The sequence below is a fragment of the Phoca vitulina genome, unplaced genomic scaffold (assembly GCF_004348235.1).
Source record: "Phoca vitulina isolate PV1807 unplaced genomic scaffold, GSC_HSeal_1.0 scaffold4, whole genome shotgun sequence".
In the NCBI taxonomy this organism is placed as follows: domain Eukaryota; kingdom Metazoa; phylum Chordata; class Mammalia; order Carnivora; family Phocidae; genus Phoca; species Phoca vitulina.
The window spans coordinates 81,724,904-81,747,589 of record NW_022589707.1 but is presented as its reverse complement, the minus strand read 5'-3'; the positions used below and the strand labels follow the sequence as shown (position 1 = coordinate 81,747,589).

Here is a 22,686-nt window from a genome sequence, read left to right as displayed (position 1 = left end):
GACCAAAATTAGTATTTATAAAAATAAATGACTTAAAACTTTAACTGTATCAAACAAAACCTTGTTCTAGGTGGTTTCCAGTCAGAGCTCATTCCCACCAGCAGCTGAGCAAACTATAATCTCAGCCCTAAAGGTAAAAGAATTTAATCTTTGACTCTATATATCAAAGTGGGCTTTAGAATTGTTTGGATGAGTGGGAGATGTCACATTTTAAAAATAATTCCAAATCCTCTACACATACCAAAAGTAGCTGCTGATAATTATCCTAAAGAGAAGGGATACATGTGTGTTTATATTTTCTAGAACTTAAAAATAGACCCTGTTGGTGTCTACAGATTGTGTTCTACTTATGAGAATTTTATCATAAGCAAGGGAAGCAAGAGTCTTCAAGTATTCACTGTATCTTAGGGCAGTACAGCCTAGTATGATCCCAGTAAAGTGGTGATTCTCTATGAGGGTGATTTTCCCTAGGGAACATTTAACAAAGCTGGAGATGTTTTTGATTGTCATGACTAGGAGTGGGGTGCTCTTGGCATCTAGTGCCAGGGATGCTGTTAAACATCTTGCAGTGCATAAGACAGCCCCCGACAAAAAGAAATTACTGGGCCCAAAATGTCAATAATGCCAAGGTTGAGAAGCTCTAATGTTTATTTGTAAGGTGTGAAATCAGGGTAAATTCCTTTTTTTTTTTTACATATTAACATAAATATACTCAGGAAGTTTAATAAAATATAATGTTGGTATGAGATTCAGAGCTGTATGTAGTTGACAGTGGATAACTCTTACAAAACAAGGATATCATTTATTTTAATGGTAGTAATAGCCTTTATTTAGCACCTGCTACTTGCCAGTCACATGCCATATATTGAAATGTTACAGCAACTGTTCAAGTTGTGTATTATTATCCCTATTTTACACAACTCAGAAATAATAACTTGCTCAAAGTCCTGATGCTGATAAACTCAGACCTCACTGACTCAAAAGAGTTGTGTCTACTACACCTTGCCATCATCATTCATTGGCTTACTAAATTTTTTTTTTTTTTTTTGATATTTACTAAGTAAGTGATACTGGATAGCAGACTCTGGGGCCAAACTCCCTGTATATGAATGCCATCTCAGCTATTTAACTAGCTGTAGGACCTCAGACAAGTTAAATAGTTTTCTCTTGCCTTAGTTTCTACATCTGTAAAGTGGTACAATATAACTGTACAAAGGTAATAGGTGTCAACAGTTGGATGGATTTAGATCACCTGGGTAGAGTTAAAAGAGAGGGAGACGGAGACAGACACTACCAGTGAACTCCAAGGAGAAATATTTAGAGAGTAAAGAAGCTACAGAGAAGTAACAGTGAGTGTGAGGAAGAAGCTTGGGAGGGGATGATTTCACAAATCATAAAGGAGAAGGGAACTTCTGAGGTGACATGGATGGGGATTTAACAGGCCCCCAAAACTTAAGGACACCAAATTCATATAGGAGGGTAGGAGAAGACAAGTCTGTTTTCCCCCCAGCACAGTGAAAGCACACTTGGATGTTTTCTGTATTCTCTTCTTTTCCCCCAACATGCTCATCTCATTGTGATGAAATATTATTCAAGCTGCCATCATAAAATAATTGTTTTTATTAAGAGTTCTCTAAGTTATTGATGATCAGAAAAATATCAAAAATCAGGCCAATATGACAAACCAAAAGGTCTTAGCATTCTTGTTTCCAGGCAGGGAATTTACATAGTCTCCTTTTCTGTAGTTCCACATTTTTTTCCTTCTCTTCTAGCAGTAGCTGTCGAACATATTTTGATCACTACCCAAGATAAGAAATAGATTTTAGGGGTGCCTTGGTGGCTCAGTCATTGAGCATCTGCCTTTGGCTCGGGTCATGATCCCCGAAGTCCTGGGATTGAGTCCCGCTTCACACTCCCTGCTTAGCGGGGAATCTGCTTCTCCCTCTGACCCTCACCCTGCTTGTGTTCTCTCTCTCTCTCTCTCTCAAATACATAAATAAAAATCTAAAAAAAAAATAGATTTTACTTTGTGACCCCATGCACAATACATAAGCATTTATAAATATATACACACACATAATTGTATATATATAGAATATACATCTATATGTATTTCTGTAATTGAAACAAAGGTTGCACAGAACAATATTTTTCCTTATTTTGTGTGATGCATGCTTATATTTTCTATACTCATCTATTACTTTTTTTTTTAAAGACTTTATTTATTTGAGAGAGAGCACATGCATGCAGGGTGGTGGGGTGCTGGGCAGAGGGAGAAGGAGAGAGAGAATCTTAAGCACACCCAGCATGGAGCCTGACAGGGCGCTCAATCTCACCATCCTGAGATCATGACCTGAGCTGAAATCAAGAGTTGGCCACTTAACCGACTGAGCCACCCAGGCACTCCCACTAATCTACTATTTTTAAAACATTCTGATAGTGATTGACTAAACTGATTTTTTGCCCCTAATGATCACAGCTCATATTTTGAGAAAGTCCAGTCTGTGGGTTAAGACAGAGTGCCTACACTTTGCCTGATAATAAAAGTCTCCTGACAAATTAAAAATAGAAATTCTTCAGGGACACCTGGGTGGCTCAGTCAGTTAAGCATCAACTCTTGATTTCGGCTCAGGTCATAATCTCAGGGTTGTGGGATTGAGTGCCACGTTGGGCTCAGCACGGAGTCTGCTTGAGATCTCTCCCTCTCCCTCCCCCCCTGCACTTGCTCTCTCTCTCTCTCAAATAATAAAATCTTAAAAAAAAAAGAAAAGAAAAGAAATTCTTCAGAGACTATAATTCATTCCTATTGTTAGTCACTTGGGGCTGGGAGTTGAGGCTAGTGCAGGGAAAAGGGCTCTCATCTTGGGTTTGCTCACTAGAGCCCGGGCTTCGTGCAGTTGGGTACTGTGGTTGCTGAGGCATCGCCAATTTTGCCCTTGAGAACTGGATGGAAGAAGACTAGCAGTTGGTTTAAGGCTCCCCTGCAGTGGCCCTGACAATTAGAGACCTAATTGCTTATGTTAACAGAACTCAGAGAAATAGTTTTGACCTTGCTTTTTAAGTTAAATCATATAAAAACCATGATGACATATTAAGTAAAAAACAAAACCCTCTGACTTAGAGAAAAAAGAGAACTTTGAATTTTAAAATTGTAGGAGACTTAATACATTACTTTGAATTAGGGGTAGAATGTTAGCATGCAGAAGTGATTGCAGCCAAGAATCAAAAATCTATATGCTTTTATTATTTGATAGAGAAGATTTTTGTAAAGATTTATTTCTTTGAGAGAGAGCAGGGGGAGGGGCAGAGGGAGAGAATCTCAAGTAGACTCCCCACTGAGCACGGAGCGAGATGCAGGGCTTGATCCAATGACTATGAGATCGTGACCTGAGCCAAAGGCAGAGCCTTAACCGACTGAGCCACCCAGGCACCCTTTGATAGAGAAGATATTAAATATATGTTTCACTTACTAAAAATATAGGTAAGGATACATAACAGTCTTTTCTTCTCTACCTTGTTGAGATTTTATCCAGAATTAAATGTTATTTTAGCCTTGAGGTTTAACATCTCATAATTATCTACTATGTCATGGATGGCATAATTAATATTAATTTAGAGTCATTTCATTATACCCACCTCAGCTGTAAGTAACATTTAAACACCTTGGCCCAGTAATTCTGATCCATTTATTACTGTGATTGTTTTATACAGGTAGAGATTGTATTGCTAGGTTTTTATATGACACTTTTTCATTTCTCCCTTATTGTGTGGGTTTATGTTCTATATGAGAGAATAATCCAGATTGCTGAGGCTTCTATATTTTTGTAATCTTAGCTATTTTAGGTAAATCTTTGGATAATGTATGGCACACTTCCCTGCTTTGTAAAGAGCTTGTGAAATAGAATCTAGTCTCCTTTCTTTGTTCTCTCTAGTAGTCCTTAATCCTCTACCATTCTTGTTTGTGTTTCCCCTAATTGGGAAGCCTTATCCAGCCAGAATGAACATTTTCTGTGTAAACTATCATATTGTATGCAAGTAGATGCCTGTTTTTCCCCATCTTGTTTCACTGGCTAGGACCTCTAGTATAAGTCTAGAACTGGTGAGAGTGGGTGTTGGTGAATGCTTTCCTGACTTGGGGGAAAGCACTCCATCCGTATTCTTCTATTTTAAGTATGATGTTAGATGGCCTTTATCAGATTAAATAAGTTCCTTTCTATTCCTCGTTTACTGACACTTTTTTTTATTATAAATGGTATTTCATCAAGTAGTTTTTTTCTCTATTGAAATGATCAAATGGTTTTACTCCTTTATTCTGTTAATAAAATACAGAAGTTTATTTTCACATGTCAAACCCACCTTGGTTATGATGTATTAACCTTTTTATGTATTCCTGGATTTGATCTACTTAATTTTTGTTAAAGATGTTTGCATCTGTAGTCATAAGGGATACTGGTATATAGTTCTCTTGTAATTTCTTTGTCTGATTTTGGTATCAAGTTATTAGTGCCCTCATTAATTAGGTTTGGAAGTATTTCCTCCTGTTCTGTTTTCTGAAAGAACTTGTTTTCTTTCTTACATGCTTAGTAGAATTCACCAGTAAAGCCATCGGGGCCTGTGGTTTTCTTTGTAGGAAGTTTATACCTACAGATTCGATTTGGTTAGTAGGTAAAAGGCTATTCAAGTTATCTGTTTCTTTTTGAATGAGCTTTGATATTTTGTGAATATCCAGGTGTTTGTCTATTCATCAAAGTTACCTGATTTGTCAGAATAATGTTGTACATAATATTCTCTTACTAACCATTTAATGTCTTTAGGACCCATAGTGATAACCTCTTTTTAATTGTTTCTGTTGGTGTTTGTGTTCTCTTTTTTTCTTCAGTTTAGCTATGGATTTATCAGTTTTGTTGGTCTTTTCAGAGAGCCAACTTTTGACTTTATTGATTTTTTCTATTGTCTTTTTTTTTTTCATGGGTTTCTGCTTTTGTCTTTTTTATTTTCTTCTACTTTGGATTTTCTTTGCCTTTTTTTTAATATACATTATACCATTGATTTTTAGACCTTTTCCCTCCAAAAATAAACTTAACAAGTTGTAAATTTCACTCTAAGCACTTCAATTTTGATATGTTATGCTTTTTATCTTCATTCAGTTTAAAATATTTTCTAGTTTCCTTTGCAATTTCTTCTTTGATTCATGGGTTATTTAGAAGTGGTTTTTTTTTTTTTATTTCCAATTACTTGTGATTTCCTAGATGTCTTATTGATTTTTCAGTTTAATTTTGTTATCATCAGAAAACATACTCTGTATTATTCCAGTTATTTAAATTTATTGAGTCTAGTTTTATGTGGTCTGTCTTGGTGAATGAACCATGTGTGATTGCCAAAAACATGTAATCTACAGTTGTTGAGTATAGTGTTCTATAAATATCAGTTAGGTCAAGGTAGTGGTAATGTGTTTAGTGATGATGTGTTCGGATCTTCCATGTCTCTACTGATATTTTATATAGTCGTTCTATCAATTGCTAAAAGACAGAAGTTACAATTTTCTGCCATGATTGTGGACCTTTTAAGTCTGTCAATTCTTGATGCCTTGATTTTGAAGCTATTTACTAGTTCTGTTGAAGCTATGTTACATATGTATTTATTATTATTATTATTTTTTTTTTTTAAAGATTTTTTATTTATTTATCTGAGAGAGAGAATGGGAGACAGAGAGCATGAGAGGGGGAGGATCAGAGGGAGAAGCAGACTCCCCGCTGAGCAGGGAGTCCGATGCGGGACTCGATCCCGGGACTCCAGGATCATGACCTGAGCCGAAGGCAGTTGCTTAACCAACTGAGCCACCCAGGCGCCCCATATGTATTTATTATTGTTACATCTTCCTGATGAACTGATGCTTTCATCATTATGAAATACCCCTCTTTAGCTTTGTTAATACTTACTGTAATGCAGTTTGTTTTATCTAATATTAACTTAGCTACTTCAGCCTTTTTATGCCAATGTTTACATGGTATATCTTTTGTCCATTTACTTTCAACTCCTCTGTGTCTTTAAAGTATATCTCCTATAGAGAGTAAATAGTTGTCTTTTTGTCCTGATAATCTCTACCTTTTAATTGGAGTGTTTAGTCCAGTGACATTATATAATTATTAATAAGGTTTTATTTAGGTGTATAGTTTTATCTGTTTTTTGTTTATCCCATTTGTTTTGTTTTTTTATTTTGTTTTTTTGCTTTCCTCTTTTCCCCCCTTTTCTGTCTTCTTTTGGATTCTTTGAAATTTTTTTGAATTGCATTTTAATTTATTTATTAGATTTTTCATGTGATTTTTTTAGGGGTTCTTCTGTGGATTACCATATACATCCTTAAGTTTCCATAATCTTGATAGAGTTAATATTGTGCCATGTTATATAAAATATAGAAACCTCCTATTTATAGAAGTACATTTACATCTGCATGCATCTAGTGCAATTTTTTTAGTTTAAAATATCCATTTGGTTCTTTTTTTTTTTTACACTTTCAGTCACTCTGCTGAGGTTTCCTATTATTTATTGTAAGCATTTCTTTTTTTTTTTTTTACCTCACTGAGGTTCTTGCCTAATAATTGTAGAGTCTGGATCATCTCGGGGTTGGCAGCTGTTGATCTTTTCCCTTGAAAACTGACAGCATTTCCAAGCTTTTTGTATATGTAGTAATTTTTAATATATCCTGGACATTGCGAATGTTATGTTGTGTAGACTCAGTATTTTTTTACATTGCTCCTGAGTGTTGATGGTATTCCTTTAGCGATTAATCAGCCTGATTAGACTCTAATTGTACACTGTCATACCTGCAGCTGGCCGTGCCTCAGACCTCAGTTCAGTTCTCAAGAGTGGTTGCCAGCCACTTTGTGTTTGCTTTGCACAGGCATGGTGGATGAGTCAGCTGAAGAGTAGCAGAGTTTAAATATAGAATTAGGCATTCTTCTTTGGCTCTGTCCTTTCTGAAGTTCCCCTCTCACTCTCTGGCAGACCAGGGCTCCTTTCCGTTGTTCCTTTGGCCTAAAAGACTGCTGGATTTGTTTTGTTTTTTTCCCAGAGTTTTAGCCACCCTGCCTTGCCACCACCATGACCGTAGGCACTCTCAGGGCAAAGTCACAGAAAATGAAGAACTCACTTTCTTCTGTTGCTTGGTCTAGATTTCCACAGCCCTCTAAAACTACCTGCTTTTTTCCCATCACTACAGCCCTCCAGTATGTTGTTTATTTGTCCCATTTGTAGGAGGGTCTGTAGTTAGATACTCATTCCTTCATATCAGAGTAGAAAACTTGCTCTTCTTTCTTGAAATCTTGTCCATTTATTTCCACCATACTTTAAGGTCTTTTCCTGTTTCTCTGCTGCAAGTGGGCAAAGTGGAACCAAAAGCACATCAGAGTCACATACACCTAGGAAATCCCAGCCCATCTGCTTGCTCACTTAAGGACAGTGTCCTTCACTTCACTTTAGTTTCCCCATCTGAACTTAGAGATTTTAATATTCTTAGAGGAAGGAATAATTGAATTTTAAGTGGAATTATAATATGTGAGGCGCATAGCACAGTAGCCAGCACATAATATATACTAAATAAAAATCTTACCCCTCTTAGTCCTCCAAGGGTTCCTCCTCTTCTGAATGACTTCAAAATGGCATTTAGCCTTACTCTACAAACCATCATCTGGGATCTCACTGACTCTTTTGGCTTCATCTTCCCTCTTAAAAGCCAAAGATTACCAAATCTAGTCAAAATGTGTCAAGAACTACAAATGTAAATATTTCAGTACCTCCAGGATAGCCCATGTGGATTTCCCATAAGCCCTTCAAGAAACTCATGTCCAAATCGGAACTCATCATTTTCTCTCTCCATCCCCAAATCAACCTGCTTCTTCTGCATTTAGACATTCAGTTAATAATATCACCAAATCATGAAAGAAAAAAAAAAATCTAAGTGTATCCTAAAATCTTTCTGCTCCATATTTCTCAAATGTAATTACCAAGTCCTGCTGTTCTCCTTTTACAGTATCTCCAGCCTGTGTCCTCATCTCTGTTCCTACTACCTCTGATTTGGTTTGGGCACTCATCGTTTTGCTTCGAAGCTGCTACTGCCTTTAGTCTATTTACCCAGTCTACTAGCCAACATGATGTTTCCCAAATTCAAATCTTTGTATTTTTTCATTGCTTAAAACCCATCATTGGTTTCCCATTCCCTTCAGAGTAAATTCCCACCTCCTAGCAGCCTACACAGAGTACATCTGCTTCATCTCCCTTCCACATGGGCAGGTACCTCACACTCTGTGTGGAATGCTTTGCAGTCGAAGGCTTCAGCTTTCCCAGGCAGCTGTGATTTTAACATATGCCCTCTCAGGCCCATCTTTCCTCACTTGGCTCTTACTCTTTGTCCTTTGAAATTCAATTGAGGCAGTGCCTTTTGTTTTCCAGATCATCTCAGTGTAAGGGAGGTTTCTCCCGTGATCCCAGAGCACCCTATAGTGCACTGATGTGACTGTAAGTTGTTATCTGCTGTCACCGGATTGGGAACTCCGGAGGGCAAACTGTATGCTGTTGCTCAGGCATTGTTCACTCTCTCTCCTTGCCTCCCTCTCTCTCTCAATCCCCACAGATAGTAATTTTACTTTTATCAGAGTCTAAGGGCTAGAGATGACATTTAGGAATTTAATGAATAAGGGTCCTATTTAACCTTTCCTGATTGATTTCTATCATTCATATGAACCAAATGCCATCCATCTTCATTATATGTAATCATCACTGGGTGGCTCAGTCGGTTGAGCGTCTGCCTTTGGCTCAGGTCATGATCCCAGGGTCCTGGGATCGAGCCCCGCATCGGGCTCCCTGCTCGGCGGGGAGCCTGCTTCTCCCTCTCCCACTCCCCCTGCTTGGGTTCCCTCTCCCGCTGTGTCTCTCTCTGTCAAATAAATAAATAAAATCTTTAAAAAAAAAAAAAAAAAAGAAACATATATATTTAAATTTTAGATTTTAAGTGTATACTGAGGCCCAGTCAATATTTTCACACTAAAAACCCATAACTTAGGCCAAGCGGTCTTATATAACCTAACCAATAGTTATACTTCACTGTTGAACAACTCTCACCACTATTGACATTTTGGGTAGTTCTTTGTTGTGGGAGATTGTCCTGTGCATTGTAGGTTGTGTAGCAGCATCCCTGTCCTCTACCCACTAGAAGCCAGTAGCAAATGCCCATGCCACAGGCTCCGGTACTGGGTATTTGTGACAAAAATTGGGAAAGGAAAGATGGTGCCAAGTACCAAAAGTATTCCTACTAAATAGGAACTTAATCCATGAAATGCCTAATTCTTCTACCCTGTAAGAATCACCAGCATATTTATTATATTCACTCTGCTTAAAACCATACGATGTTGTTCCAATTTTGAAGAATGACTTTTGGTCTTGCCTCACTCTTTTCAGAAACTTTACAAAATGTGTTCATTCGATCTTTGTAAGTGGCACTGCTCCTCTCTCCTCCTTTCTCCAGGAGCTCATTTGACCATGAAACTTCTTGAAAATTTGAGAGAAGTGGGGGAGTTGAAATTTGCAGTGCCGTGTTTCACATATTGTCAGCTTTAAAGATCATTCCCAACAGCAGTTGGGAGAGGAACAGACTTCTGTTGAGTTATTACAGTTCAAAAACTGTATATAGTTGGGATTTGATATAAAAACTTTTAGTCAGAAGGCTTCTGCCATATTGGATTTCTTTGTGTTGGTCTTTAATTTTGCCTGCCCTTCCTTTTTCTTTTTAGACAATCCATGCTCTTATGGGAAGCGCTGTACAGCCCTTACTGACTTCAGTGGGAGATGCCATAGAGGCCATAATCATCACTATGCATCAAGAAGATTTTTCTGGGTAAGCACTTTCAACCATAGTTTTCACGAGTCTTTACTGCATTTGTTTTTCATTTACCCACCCCCACCCTTCATCCTTAAGTCTGTTTCCACCTAGGCCTTGTGCCTCTTGTGACCGGTTTGGCCTCCAGCCTCATACTACTTTATCCATTGTGAGCGCCATTAGCTGATTAAAATTTTTCAGTTCTTGTTTTCGTCATTTCTCTCCTGTCATTGAAACAGAATCATTAACATTTGCGGGACTCAGCTTGGCACTGCAGGACTTCTGGTAGTTGGTACCATCTTCTCTTTTCAAGATGATCTTGATCCTTCTCTCTCACAAATGCCCTGTACTTGAGCCTCTGGCATAGGCATGTTATTTCTTATATAAGATGTCCCAGCTCTGCCACGATGCTAGTCTGAATCTTGCTCTGGCCTTGAAGGCATGCTGTATCCCAACCCCCTACAAGAATCATTTTCCTTTCTCAGAGTTTTGTGGCAATCCAATCTTGCCGTATCACACCTAGCCTAATCAATGCTTCGGGAGTATTCCACAGCTGTTTACAAGAGTACTGCTTATCTGTATCATATGTATCTTGAGAATAAAAATCATAGGTCCTAACCCAGTGTTCGCTGAAATGTTTTTAAGGAGAGTAAAGTAGTTTGAGCTCCATGTATTAGGACATTATTTGTAGAGAATTTGGAATAGTTATTTGCACATGCTTAGAGTGATTTTTTTTTTAAACTTAACCACACTGTAGAGCTAAACATTCAAATATTAATACATAGATATGTGTTTTATATTCATAGTTCATAGTTTTTGAATTTTCCTATTTATATTCATGTTGTTTAAATATCTACTTTATTAAATGTCCAGCCACTAGTCTAGCTGTTTGTAGAAAATTGTGTGAACTTTGCACTGTCCTTCAATTTTTCACATCACTTATTTCATTCACAAAATATCTTTTGAAGGGTAAAAAGGTCGCTCTCTTTTTAATAATGGAATGAAGCACAGAGGGTAAGGTGGATTATACACAAAATGCTATAATATTTGGAGATAGGAATACAAAACTGCTGATTTAGCAGTATTTGGAAGGAAATGAATTTTGTTCAAAAGTGATATGAAATGTCCCAGTTAGACCAATCCTCGATGCCTCTGAAAAGGAAGCAGAAAGTAAAGGCTCATTCTGTAAGAGTGCTCAGCTCCTTACATCAGCAACTGAATTGGTGAACCTCAGCTAGTGCCTCTAGCTAGTGGCTTGGACGTTAAAAGTTGGTCTCCCTAGTAGCTATGTCCTTACTAGTTTGCTTAAATACTAGGGAGCTGGATTACCACTCATAGGTTGCCACGAGTAGGAAGCATTATTTTAAGGTGCATAACACTGCCCTTAATTTTTTCCCCGAATGGCTTTTAATGGTCCCATTTCTGCTCTCTGTCTATATACAGCAGACATTTGAGATTCCACTCGGAGTCGTTTTCTGTCTGTGCTGGTAGAGGAGTGTGGGTCTCTGTTGCTTTATGTTCTATTTAGAATTATTACCCCAGGGCAGTAATTTTCTCACTTTCTAGAACTTTGTTACTAGTAATTACTAGTAATTCTGTCATTTCATTTCACATATGAAATGTTTGGCTTGAATGAAATATAAGGTGAAGTTAGATGAAACTATTCAAGAAGTAGGAATCACTTTTACAGTAGGGCCAGCCCCCAGGTAGTGGGTGATAAAAATAGTAGTGAACACCTGCCCTTGGAAGCCCTCTATATTTATTTTAGGTAAAGGGAATAAAGCAGGTTTAACCTTGTCAGCCAGCCTTATATGGAGTGTGGTTACAGAATCCCTCTGCTATTTAAAAAGTAATGCTCAACACAGTTTCCTGGTATTTGAAATGTATTTAATAGGACCAGTGTTTCTCTCCAAATTAGATAAAGCTCAAAATATAAATGTCTGATTGACATAGTACATTGATTGAAATTCTCTGATTTAATGTAAAATGACTCCTCTCTGATTATAGCTTTGAATGGGGGAGGAAAGGCAGTAAAAGTAGGAAGACCCTAGACCCTGAAGTGATGGATGTGCACCTCAGCCACAGGGAGAGTGCACAACACACCCCAAAAAGATAGGGGACCTGAAGATGATCATCTACCATTTCTCAGGTGTGCATGCCATTAGTCCTTCTACCTTCAGCTTGCACACGCAGGCTCTCATTATAAAGACCCTTCAATTTCTGCACAGCTTACTGTTGCACTTGATCAGTTGAAAATCTCTTACTAAAAGCTTCGGCATAATTGGGAAAACTGCACTTGGTGGTGGCCAAGCAAATTTCGTATTCTAATAAATTTAAATCAAGCTTTTAATCCACACTAAGAATTGATAATACCTATTTCAAAATTTTGTCTGATGGATTATTTTACTTACATTGACACGTGCTTGGAACTGGTTTTAGTATATTATTTTCTAATCCTCATGGAAATTATTTCAACTGACCAGATGAAAATTCTTGAAACACTCCTCCAGAGTAGTACAAAGTAACAACAGTGCTTTTGATAAAGCATAAGAAAACATGAAAGAGATTGGTACCTTTTTTTTTTCCAACCTAGTCTGTTGAACTGAACAAAGATAGGCTGTGCAATGGTCTGAATCTGGCACAGCCAACCCCACCTAAGATTGCCGTCATTGACTGAGGCTGTACCGAGCAGCACTCCACTGTGATACTGAAGACAGCAGTGGTCCATCATGCTCCCCCTCGATGGCCTTGCCTTAGTTAGGACATTCTTTTTTACACCTGAACAAAATCTCTCCCTTCTGGAACTTAAAACTGGTTTCTCTATTTCTATCTGCTGCTGGAAATAGAAGGCCTTTGGTTAACATCCTCTGATAATAAGCATTCATTGCTGTCTTTGAAAATAATTAAGTTCACCTCATTCTCTTGCTCTAGGCATTTGAGTCATATCTGTTGTTCTTTAGACCACTGCCACTTTTTCTACGTCATTCTCAGAATATGGAAACACTCATTTTTTTGAAGACGATTCAGCACTTTGTAGCCAATGATCTCATTGGTTAGCTAATTAATATCAGGTGATTTCTAATTTTGGTATAACTTCTTTCCTATAAATATTTCACATTCTTTTAATATATTCCTTAAAGAGCAATTATAAACACTTATAAATTATAAATAGTATTTCATGGAGCATCAGCTGGCATCATCTGTTGATCCAAATTAAAGCCTTTGCAAACCTCATCATCTGGGAAGAAAAAATTGCATACCATGTGTATTGTTACATAACCAGTTCCACAGGCAGAAATCTACTATTGGCCTGATCAGATTAAATAGCACAGGAGCAGAAATATCTTTGCCAGGAATTTGTTTGGGGAAGGCTGTGTTTTCTGCCCTTACAAAGTGTAAAATGCTATTTCAGGCTTCATTATTGATTTATTCACTAACCAGGCAAAACATATGAGTGGATGGAGATTTGTAAAGCTGAGAAGGACCTTGAGAGGTCAGAGAGTACATAAGGCACTGTGTGAATCACCCGAGACAGATGGTTGTCCATTTCATTCTTAATAATCTCTAGATAAATGGATTCTAAGATTTCTTCAGTAATCTTCCTAGCATCTTAAAACAGTCTTTATAATTTATACATTTTTTTTTTTTTTTTAAAGATTTTATTTATTTATTTGACAGAGAGAGACACAGCGAGAGAGGGAATACAAGCAGGGGGAGTGGGAGAGGGAGAAGCAGGCTTCCCGCGGAGCAGGGAGCCCGATGCGGGGCTCGATCCCAGGACCCTGGGACCACGACCTGAGCCGAAGGCAGACGCTTAACAACTGAGCAGCCCGATGCGGGGCTCGATCCCAGGACCCTGGGACCACGACCTGAGCCGAAGGCAGACGCTTAACGACTGAGCCACCCAGGCGCCCCTATAATTTATACATTGTTTTATGCTCCTTAACTCTTAGTAAAAATAAGCAATACTTTTTTTACCACTATGGGAAAAAATTGCTTAGGATTGAAATAGCAGGTGGGGGAGGGGGGCAAAAGTGGAATAGTGGCTGTTAGTACATTGGCTGTTTTTTCCCTTTTGCAGGTCACTGTCCAGCTCAGGAAAGCCTGATGGTCCTTGTTCTCTGTACATGAAGGAGCTTCAGGGTTTCATTGCCAGAGTTATGAGTGACTACTTTAAACACTTTGAATGCTTGGATTTTGTCTTTGACAACACTGAAGCTATCGCCCAAAGAGCAATTGAACTTTTTATCCGCAATGCCAGTCTCATAAGACCTCTTGGTGAAGGTGGGAAAGTACGACTTGCTGCTGATTTTGCTCAGGTAAATTGATGCATCGCTGCAAAGGGGGAAATGTTTCAGCCTCAGTATTATCTGTTCATTGAAAGACTAAGTATGTATTCTTTAGTGTTTTAAAGAGTTGAAGCAGAAAGAAAAATAAATTCATTTAAACTGAATTGGTAAGAAAAAGAGAAGAGTTAAAAGAGACTTTCATACCAGATTTTTTTCTTTGTATTTAATAAATGAATCATCACTCATCTTTGAGATTTCAGGGTTAAGGTGAAGTAGCTCATTCCATAGTACAGAAATATATCTCACTTTTACATAATGTAGGGCTTTCTTACTATTTTATTATCCCATGAGGTTAGTATTGAGAAGAGTAATTGGTTGATTCTGCTGGGAAATAATATAGGCAATGACATTTCCTCCGAATACTGTAAAGGGGCTGTCTGTTGTTATGTAAAGAGTAAGAACTCCCATGCATCTGTAATCCTCTAGTGGCCAGCTCAGTGTTCCAGGACAATGTTCTCCATTTAGATGCACAGTGGGCCATGTACAATAGAGGGTCTGATTATTTAGTCTCCCTCTATTGAACAGAGTACCTTTCTTGTGTATGGCCAGCCTTGAAATAATTCCAGGCTCTCAAACCATGATCACCTCTTACAGGAAAGGGTTTTTCCCTTTTTCCTTTAGACAGATTTTTCTGAAGCCTTCCAAAAGTATTAGAAGCAAAGAAGAAACACCTCAAACATACACCTGAATAAAAAGGTTTCCAAACAGATCACTCGTATTTATATAGCATGTCAAAGGTGGACTCATTTTTTATGCTTTTCACAGCTGTTAACTTTACTAGTCTAAAGAGTTATTCAGATGGATTATTCATAATTTGCCAGATCCTGCCAGCTAATAAAGATAGTCAAATTTAATGACCTTATTTATCCCTGTGTGTATCTGGGAGCAAGTCTGGGTTCATTATTCCCACTCCAAGGAGAAGATGTTGGAGACTCCTTGAACGGGGGATGGTTGTCAGACTCATACCTGATAAAGGTCCAGAGGGAACAGGTACATTATCTAATGTTTCAAGAGCCGGGCTCTTTGCATATTAATTGGCCTAGAATTAGTCATTTTCATCCCCAAATGATATGCCTGAGGCCACTAGACCATAGTAAAGAGCCTTCCTTTGGGAAATATACCTTAGGTAGCCTAGACATAAAAACAGGAATTAAATGTTGCTCCTTTGACCTTTCCCATGTTCAGAAGCTTCCTTCTCATGCCCTTGCACATTGTGCTTTGTTGCTGCAGGTAAATGTCAGCTTAAAGAGGATTGTATATAAACAGTGTGTTACCCGTCCCTTACTGGGGTCACAGGCTGCTCATGGAACTGAAAACACCAAGACACACCAAGTCCTGCTCTTGTGTGTTAAAAACACTGTGGGCTCTACTGAAATGAGCGTCTGTTCTCTTTTTCCCCCTTTCCTCCTGAATTTTGTTTTTCTTTTCCTCTCCTCTTCCCTCCCCTGGCCTCCCTCCCCCACCAGTTTATTTGCATTCTGCTCCAGCTGGTTCTTGAGTCACTTTCCTGGAGGCAGCACTTCAAGTCCGATTAGAGTGGCAGTGAGCGGGAGATGGCCAAAATGAGAGTGCCGGCGCGCGCCAAGCAGGCTGTTCGTTCCGCGTTTTATTTTAATGATCTGCTCCCTTATGAATCTTGAAAGATGGAAGGCCTTGTCCTGTAACCCGTGCTACCACAGCCAGCACCTGTTCAAAATGCAAAGCCCCCAGCGGCAGGTTGAGCTCCCCCCCCCCCCCCACCCCCGGAAACTGCATTATTCAGACTTTCACTTGGCATCTCTTCTTTCTCGTGTTGCCCAATCAGCCAGACCTTTTCTCGGGTCCCTTCCCGTAAGATGAATGGAACTCATTAGTCCTTATTACTAACTTACTCTCCAAGGCATCCTGTTTTCCATTTCTTCAATAGAGAAACTGCAGCATTTACTCAGGGCAAAGCCGTGCAGTGACGACGATGCTGCGGTGCGGGTGGTGCTGACCCCTTTGTCCCCTCCCAGGCAGTGTGTCCCAGTGTCAGAGCATCCTGCCCCTCACCTTGCGGCCGGTTCCGCACCCTGTGGCTTGTGGGCACAGGAGAGACGGGGAAGCGCCCTCACATTTGGGACCAGTAGCTTTGGCAACAGGATCCAGCTACTCCCCCCGCCCCATATTTAAGAAAACGACAGTGAACTGGGGGTTTTGTTTAATTTGCCAAACCTGCAGTCACGTGATGCAGCCCCTTAGCTTTCAGGACCGTGCTTGGTTGGAGTATTTTCCCAATGAGTCAAAAACACTTAGGTATTACCCTGACCTTGTTTGTATTCATGACAGGCATCGCCTGGGGACTAGAAAGCCTTCCAACTGCCTCATTATTGAAAGTCCTATCAGTTTGTATTCAAAATGAAACAAAGCCAGCGAGGCCACTGGAATCAAGAACACACGAATCCTCTCTGGGTTTTAAAAGTGTTCTTGTGATAAAAGTGCCTACTCATTCTGGCATAAACAGCAGAAAGAGAAAGAGCTCAGGAAGAGACCCAGAGAGTAGGTTTGGGATTGCTGAATATTTGTCATTTGGTCCAGTCGCAAAGGCAGATAATGATAGATTTTAAAGATTTCTTCAGGAACCCTAACTTGTCCCTCCTGGCACTTTGCACAGGTGAGAGAGAAAATAGTTGCCAGGTGCCATCTGGAGGGTTCATGGTGAGGGAAGTACCCGACATACAGCCTCCTTAGGAATCAGGTCATGGGCATGAGGTGGTTTCCTACAGGTAATTAATTTCCTACTGTGACCACATGCTCTCTATGTCTACACTCCACACAGCAGTTCTAAAACACTCAGCTTGGTCAAGGCCACTGGGGTCTGCTGACTCACAACCTCTTGGGGGATTTGTCCACACTGCCCTCCGCCCCGCAATTTCGTTTCTTCCCCAAGGGAAAGGATGGCTCGTGGAGCTGGCATTAAATTACTGATTCAGTGGTACTCCTAGCAATTTCTATTTATAGGTCTTCCGGTGCCCTTTAAATATATATGTATCTGTATTTCACTTTGCCCAAATATATACATTTAGAAAAGAAAATGAAATAATGAGGATTTTCACAGCAATTGCCTTTTCTCCTAAACAGTGTCAGGGCCGGAGAGCCGCAGGAGTATCCAGAGATGCCCCGCGGCTAACCAAGTGTCTGCGGTGGGGCCCGGGCAGCTCTGTAATTAGTTCACCTTGCCTGCCTCTGACCACTCGCTCCCTGCAAGCCGGGAGCAGGAGAGAGGCCTTTGTACCTGCCATTTGTGTATCCACAGCTAGGTGCAGAGTCACCTCCTCCAAAAGGAACACTCCTGCCCTTTGGAAACATGGCCTTTATTGTTTCATGGAATTCTGGCAGAAGAAAATGGTTTTCAGTACGCTGGAGGTCCTTTATTTATTTTGGAATTGTACTCTGGTATAGAAATCTCCTGTATCATCATAGATTACACAGCAGTTCAAGGTCATATTCTCTCATGTTGTAATTTTTTAACATTCCATGCTGCTCAAGTGCTAAGGCAAAGGTTTTTTGGTTTAATCTTTGAAGATGGAGAATCTACTAGGGTAATTGAAAAAAATGTCAAAAACATTTCATGAAAACACCTTATGTAATTTCAGTTTGTAAAAACCATAACACACACACACACACAACTGGAATTACCAAATGAGGAATACATGATAATAACATTTTTACTTTTGTGCTCAGTGTAAAATAAATGCCACAGTCTGAAGAAAACCAGCAACTTCATCAGGTGAAGAAACCGAACAGGTCCCAAGGACCCACTGTCTTGACATGAGAACACTGACTTCAAGCTGCTCTGTTTTGCTTTGTTGGCAAGAATCCTGACTTTTTTGCCTCAGATTTTTCTCTTCTTATTTACTTAATCTTCTCTATTTTAGAGAGTTTTCTAACCATGTTAAGGTTTCCCTCTAGGACATAGAAGACATACTCTGTGTCTTCTATATGTTAGGAGAGAAATTGACCGGTTCCACCTAGAAATTCCACCAGTTACCCTCAAGACCATCTCAAGGAAGCTGCCCACCAGGTCCCCTGTGACAGCTCGTACACTTGATAGCACACTTCTAAGTTTGCTTAATAATAATCAGGTGTGGGGGCGCCTGGGCAGCTCAGTGTCTGCCCTCGGCCCAGGTCATGATCCCGGGATCCTGAGATGGAGCCCCGCTTCCTGCTCAGCAGGGAGTCTGCTTCTTCCTCTCGCTATCTCTGTCTCTCAAATAAATAAAATCTTTAAAAAAATAATAATAATCAGATGTGTATATACATGTATGTATATGTGTATGTGTGTGTATAGACCCACATACCTTTTTTATTTTGTTCAATAATAACTATATTGTTTAAATAAATAAATAGATATCCCCTTCTTCACTAAATTTGAAAGAGCTCCCTAAAGGCAAGACAGTCGACTAATTTATCTTCTCATCCCTATGTGTAACTCGGTGCCTGGCAATTAATAGGGAGTCAGAAATGTTTGTCAAATGAGTGATTGTTTAGGTCTCCGCAGTTTCCCAGGGGCAGGAGATTTGAGCAGTATTTTAGAAGGATGACCAACAAGACAGAAGCTCCACTTTCCATTCCTTTGTTTTTCTTGAAGAAAGATGCTTCATTACTTTTTTCAGAGATTTTCTAAGCTATTCTTTTTTTTTTAATTTATTTGACAGAGAGACAGCCAGAGAGGGAACACAAGCAGGGGGAGTGGGAGAGGGAGAAGCAGGCTTCCCGCAGAGCGGGGAGCCCGATGCGGGGCTCGATCCCAGGACCCTGGGATCATGACCTGAGCCGAAGGCAGATGCTTAACGACTGAGCCACCCAGGCGCCCCTTTCTAAGCTATTCTGTACCAGAGTCCTGTTGATAGCAAGATGGAGAAACGGTTTGTCATCTGAGTCCTCCATCTGTGAAAACTTTGCACTTGCTAGAACAGAGACCCTAAATCTCCATTTAATGACAAGTAAAATTTCCAGCCAAAGAAGGAGAATAAAGAGCAGTGAAACCAACAGTTCTTGAGTCAGGAAGCGAATTAATTGGCTGATAATGTAAAAGGGGGAAAGTTTAAAAAATACTGCTAATAATTGCCAACATTGAACAAGCACCTGCTAGGTGCCACGCGCATATTGCTTTGTGAAATTATTTGGTTTCTATAATTCTGTGAGCTAGCACTATCTCCATTGGACAGACGAGGAGCCTGGAGCTTACAGAAATGAAGTCCAGGGCCGCACAACTAGTCGTTGTAGACTTGGCATTGTGACGCAGCTGTGCTGCCTCCAGAGTCCATGCTTCTAATCACTTGGGCCAGCTTGCTAAGGGTTGTCATTATTTATACTTCATATAAAAAGGCTTGTGATGCCTACTTCAAGTATAGGCACACAGTCTTAAAAACCTTCCCTTCTCCAGTTTTTCAGTGGAGAAAAGAACCGAGTTTCCTCCTTTTACATAACCAAAAAGTGTTTTTCTGTGTTCTTGAAGGAATGGTCTCATGTTATTCTCCTTAGTAACAATAAATGCAAAAGTCGCCTAAGTTCGTGCCTTTTATTAAATTTAATTGACTTTCAAAAATTGCCTCACAGTCCAGATAAAATTAAGTATACGGCAAGCTGCAACTTTCTGTGATCCAGGTGTGTCCCCCGTTCAACACAGGCTTCTGACATTAACACTGTGGAGTATCTTTTAATGTTTCAGATGGAGTTGGCTGTGGGTCCATTCTGCAGAAGAGTATCTGATCTAGGAAAGTCCTATCGAATGCTGAGGTCATTCAGGTGAGACACAGTTCTGTTATTGCAGGTGATATATCCATATCCTATTAGCAGATAAATCCTTTCCCACTATTCATGTTGAGCTATATGAAATTGCCAATATTCAACCGTTTTGTGACCTATAACAATGGCAGTTTCATATGGTTTATCTTAAAAGTTATTATTCAAACCAGAAACCCATACAGAATTATGTGCAATAATGTGTGTGTGTGTGTGTGTGTGTGTGTGTGTGTGTGTGTATGTGTGTGATTTTTGAGTTAAAATTCACAAGACTGAGCTGATAAATTTTATTATGCTCTTTCTGAGGGGAATTTTTTTTATTATGTTAATCACCATACATTACATCATTAGTTTTTGATGTAGTGTTCCATGACTCATTGTTTGCGTATAACACCCAGTGCTCCATTCAATACGTGCCCTCCTTAATACCCATCACCAGGCTAACCCATCCCCCCACCCCCCTCCCCTCTAGAACCCTCAGTTTGTTTCTCAGAGTCCATAGTCTCTCATGGTTTGTCTCCCCTTCCGATTCCCCCCCTTCATTTTTCCCCTCCTGCTATCTTCTTCTTTTTTTTTTTTTTAACATATAATGTATTATTTGTTTCAGAGGTACACATCTGTGATTCAACAGTCTTACACAATTCACAGCACTCACCATAGCACATACCCTCCCCAATGTCTATCACCCAGCCACCCCATCCCTCCCACCCCCCACCACTCCAGCAACCCTCAGTTTGTTTCCTGAGATTAAGAATTCCTCATATCTTGGGGCGCCTGTGTGGCTCAGTCATTAAGTGTCTGCCTTCAGCTCAGGCCATGATCCCAGGGTCCTGGGATCGAGCCCCGCATTGGGCTCCCTGCTCGGCAGGAAGCCTGCTTCTCCCTCTCCCACTCCTCCTGCTTGTGTTCCCTCTCTCGCTGTGTCTCTCTCTCTCAAAATAAATAAATAAAATCTTAAAAAAAAAAAAAAAGAATTCCTCATATCAGTGAGGTCATATGATACATGTCTTTCTCTGATTGACTTATTTTGCTCAGCATAATACCCTCCAGTTCCATCCACGTCATTGCAAATGGCAAGATCTCATTCCTTTTGATGGCTGCATAATATTCCATTTATATATATACCACATCTTCTTTATCCACTCATCTGTCGATGGACATCTGGGCTCTTTCCACAGTTTGGCTATTGTGGACATTGCTGCTATAAACATCAGGGTGCATGTACCCCTTCGGATCCCTACATTTGTATCTTTGGGGTAAATACCCAGTAGTGCAATTGCTGGATCGTATGGTAGCTCTATTTTCAACTTTTTGAGGAACCTCCATACTGTTTTCCAGTGTGGCTGGGGGATTTTTTTTTTCACCCTCCATTCTTACAGAAATATATTGAGTAGTCATACCAGGCAGTTTGCAATTATAGAGATATCTTTTTTCTGAAATTTTCATTTGCTTATTTATCATTTTCAATCTAACCTACCTCTAAAACTGTCAGAGGTTACATTCCGTAGCAAAACTATTGAATCTTAAAAGAATTGAGCTTAGTGGTAAAATGTAGGGAATGACTAGAAATGGTGCAGATAATTTAGGATAAAGATGACTAATGCAGTTGAGCACAAAATTTAGGATTGAACTTCCTAGAGACCAGTTCAAAAAGAAAAACAGTACGTTAATTCAAATTCACACCTAAGAATATACCAATGTATGGGAAAATCCTTTTCAGTGCTGAATGCTTAGATAGGCCTCCTACCAATTTAGATTATAAGGAACACTGAATAACTTAACTATGGCTGTTTATTCAATAAGCCAGAACTTATTTGTACGTATGTATACATACAAAAAGATGACCAACCCTGAGCACTCAGGGGACCAGACATGATACTTAAACCCATTTTGTGACCACAGCATACCAGATGGGAAACCTTGATGTAACTGTCCATAATATCCTAGAGCATAATGGTCTTTGAATGTTTCTTTATAAAGATAAGGTAAGAGATTCCAGGCATGCAGTTTTCTAAAAACAGACTCAGAACTAGAAACTAGAGCAGTCAATAAGAAGCATGTCCTTTAAATGACTGCTTCACTGTCTTATGTCATCCAGGCTTTTGATAGTAGAAAATTCAGGTGTAATGTCACTTAAAACATAAGAATCCAAGGTTGTTGATTGAAAGGAGAGCCCTGTACTTTGTCTTGCATATTTGTAGTTGGCAAAGATTTCTTTTTAATGCCAAAACAAGAGACTGAATTATTTTTCTCAAATGCCCATCTGTACAGAGTTGGGTTTTAAAAAAAACTTAAAGTTGGATCACATGTGTTTTCAGATAATGTCTTTGGATCAGCTCAGACCTTTTAAGAAGTATTTAGATATTTTATTGAAGCGTTAGGGTTTGGCGCTACCAAACGTGGACAGGTTGAATGATTAAGAGGTCCTGAGGTCATTGATTCACCAGTCACCTGCCTGCACCATGAAAATAACCCCAATAAGACTCCCATAAAGTCACTTACTGAGTAATATGGTAACCCAGCAATCCCAGGTGGGTGATAAGATGCTGAGTTAACAGAATCAGCCAGCATACTTGAGGTTATTAACCAACTAGCTCTTGAAAAAGGTGTGGGAAAGCTGTGATTTGGGATTTGCTGTATTAAGATTAGGCTCTTATTTTTGATAGCCCCGGCTCCCATGTTTTATTGTTTATTGCACAT

General features: G+C 39.5%; 1 protein-coding gene across 1 annotated transcript in view; it reads left to right on the top strand.

Moving 5' to 3' along the window:
• COG5 (component of oligomeric golgi complex 5) overlaps positions 1–22,686 on the top strand; it is a 303,390-nt gene that overhangs the window by 265,392 nt on the left and 15,312 nt on the right. Inside the window, exons 16-19 of the mRNA XM_032402369.1 lie at positions 71–133; positions 9,786–9,889; positions 13,953–14,190; positions 19,913–19,989. Of these exons, the coding sequence (XP_032258260.1) occupies positions 71–133; positions 9,786–9,889; positions 13,953–14,190; positions 19,913–19,989 (482 nt within the window). The remainder of the gene's footprint in view (positions 1–70; positions 134–9,785; positions 9,890–13,952; positions 14,191–19,912; positions 19,990–22,686) is intronic.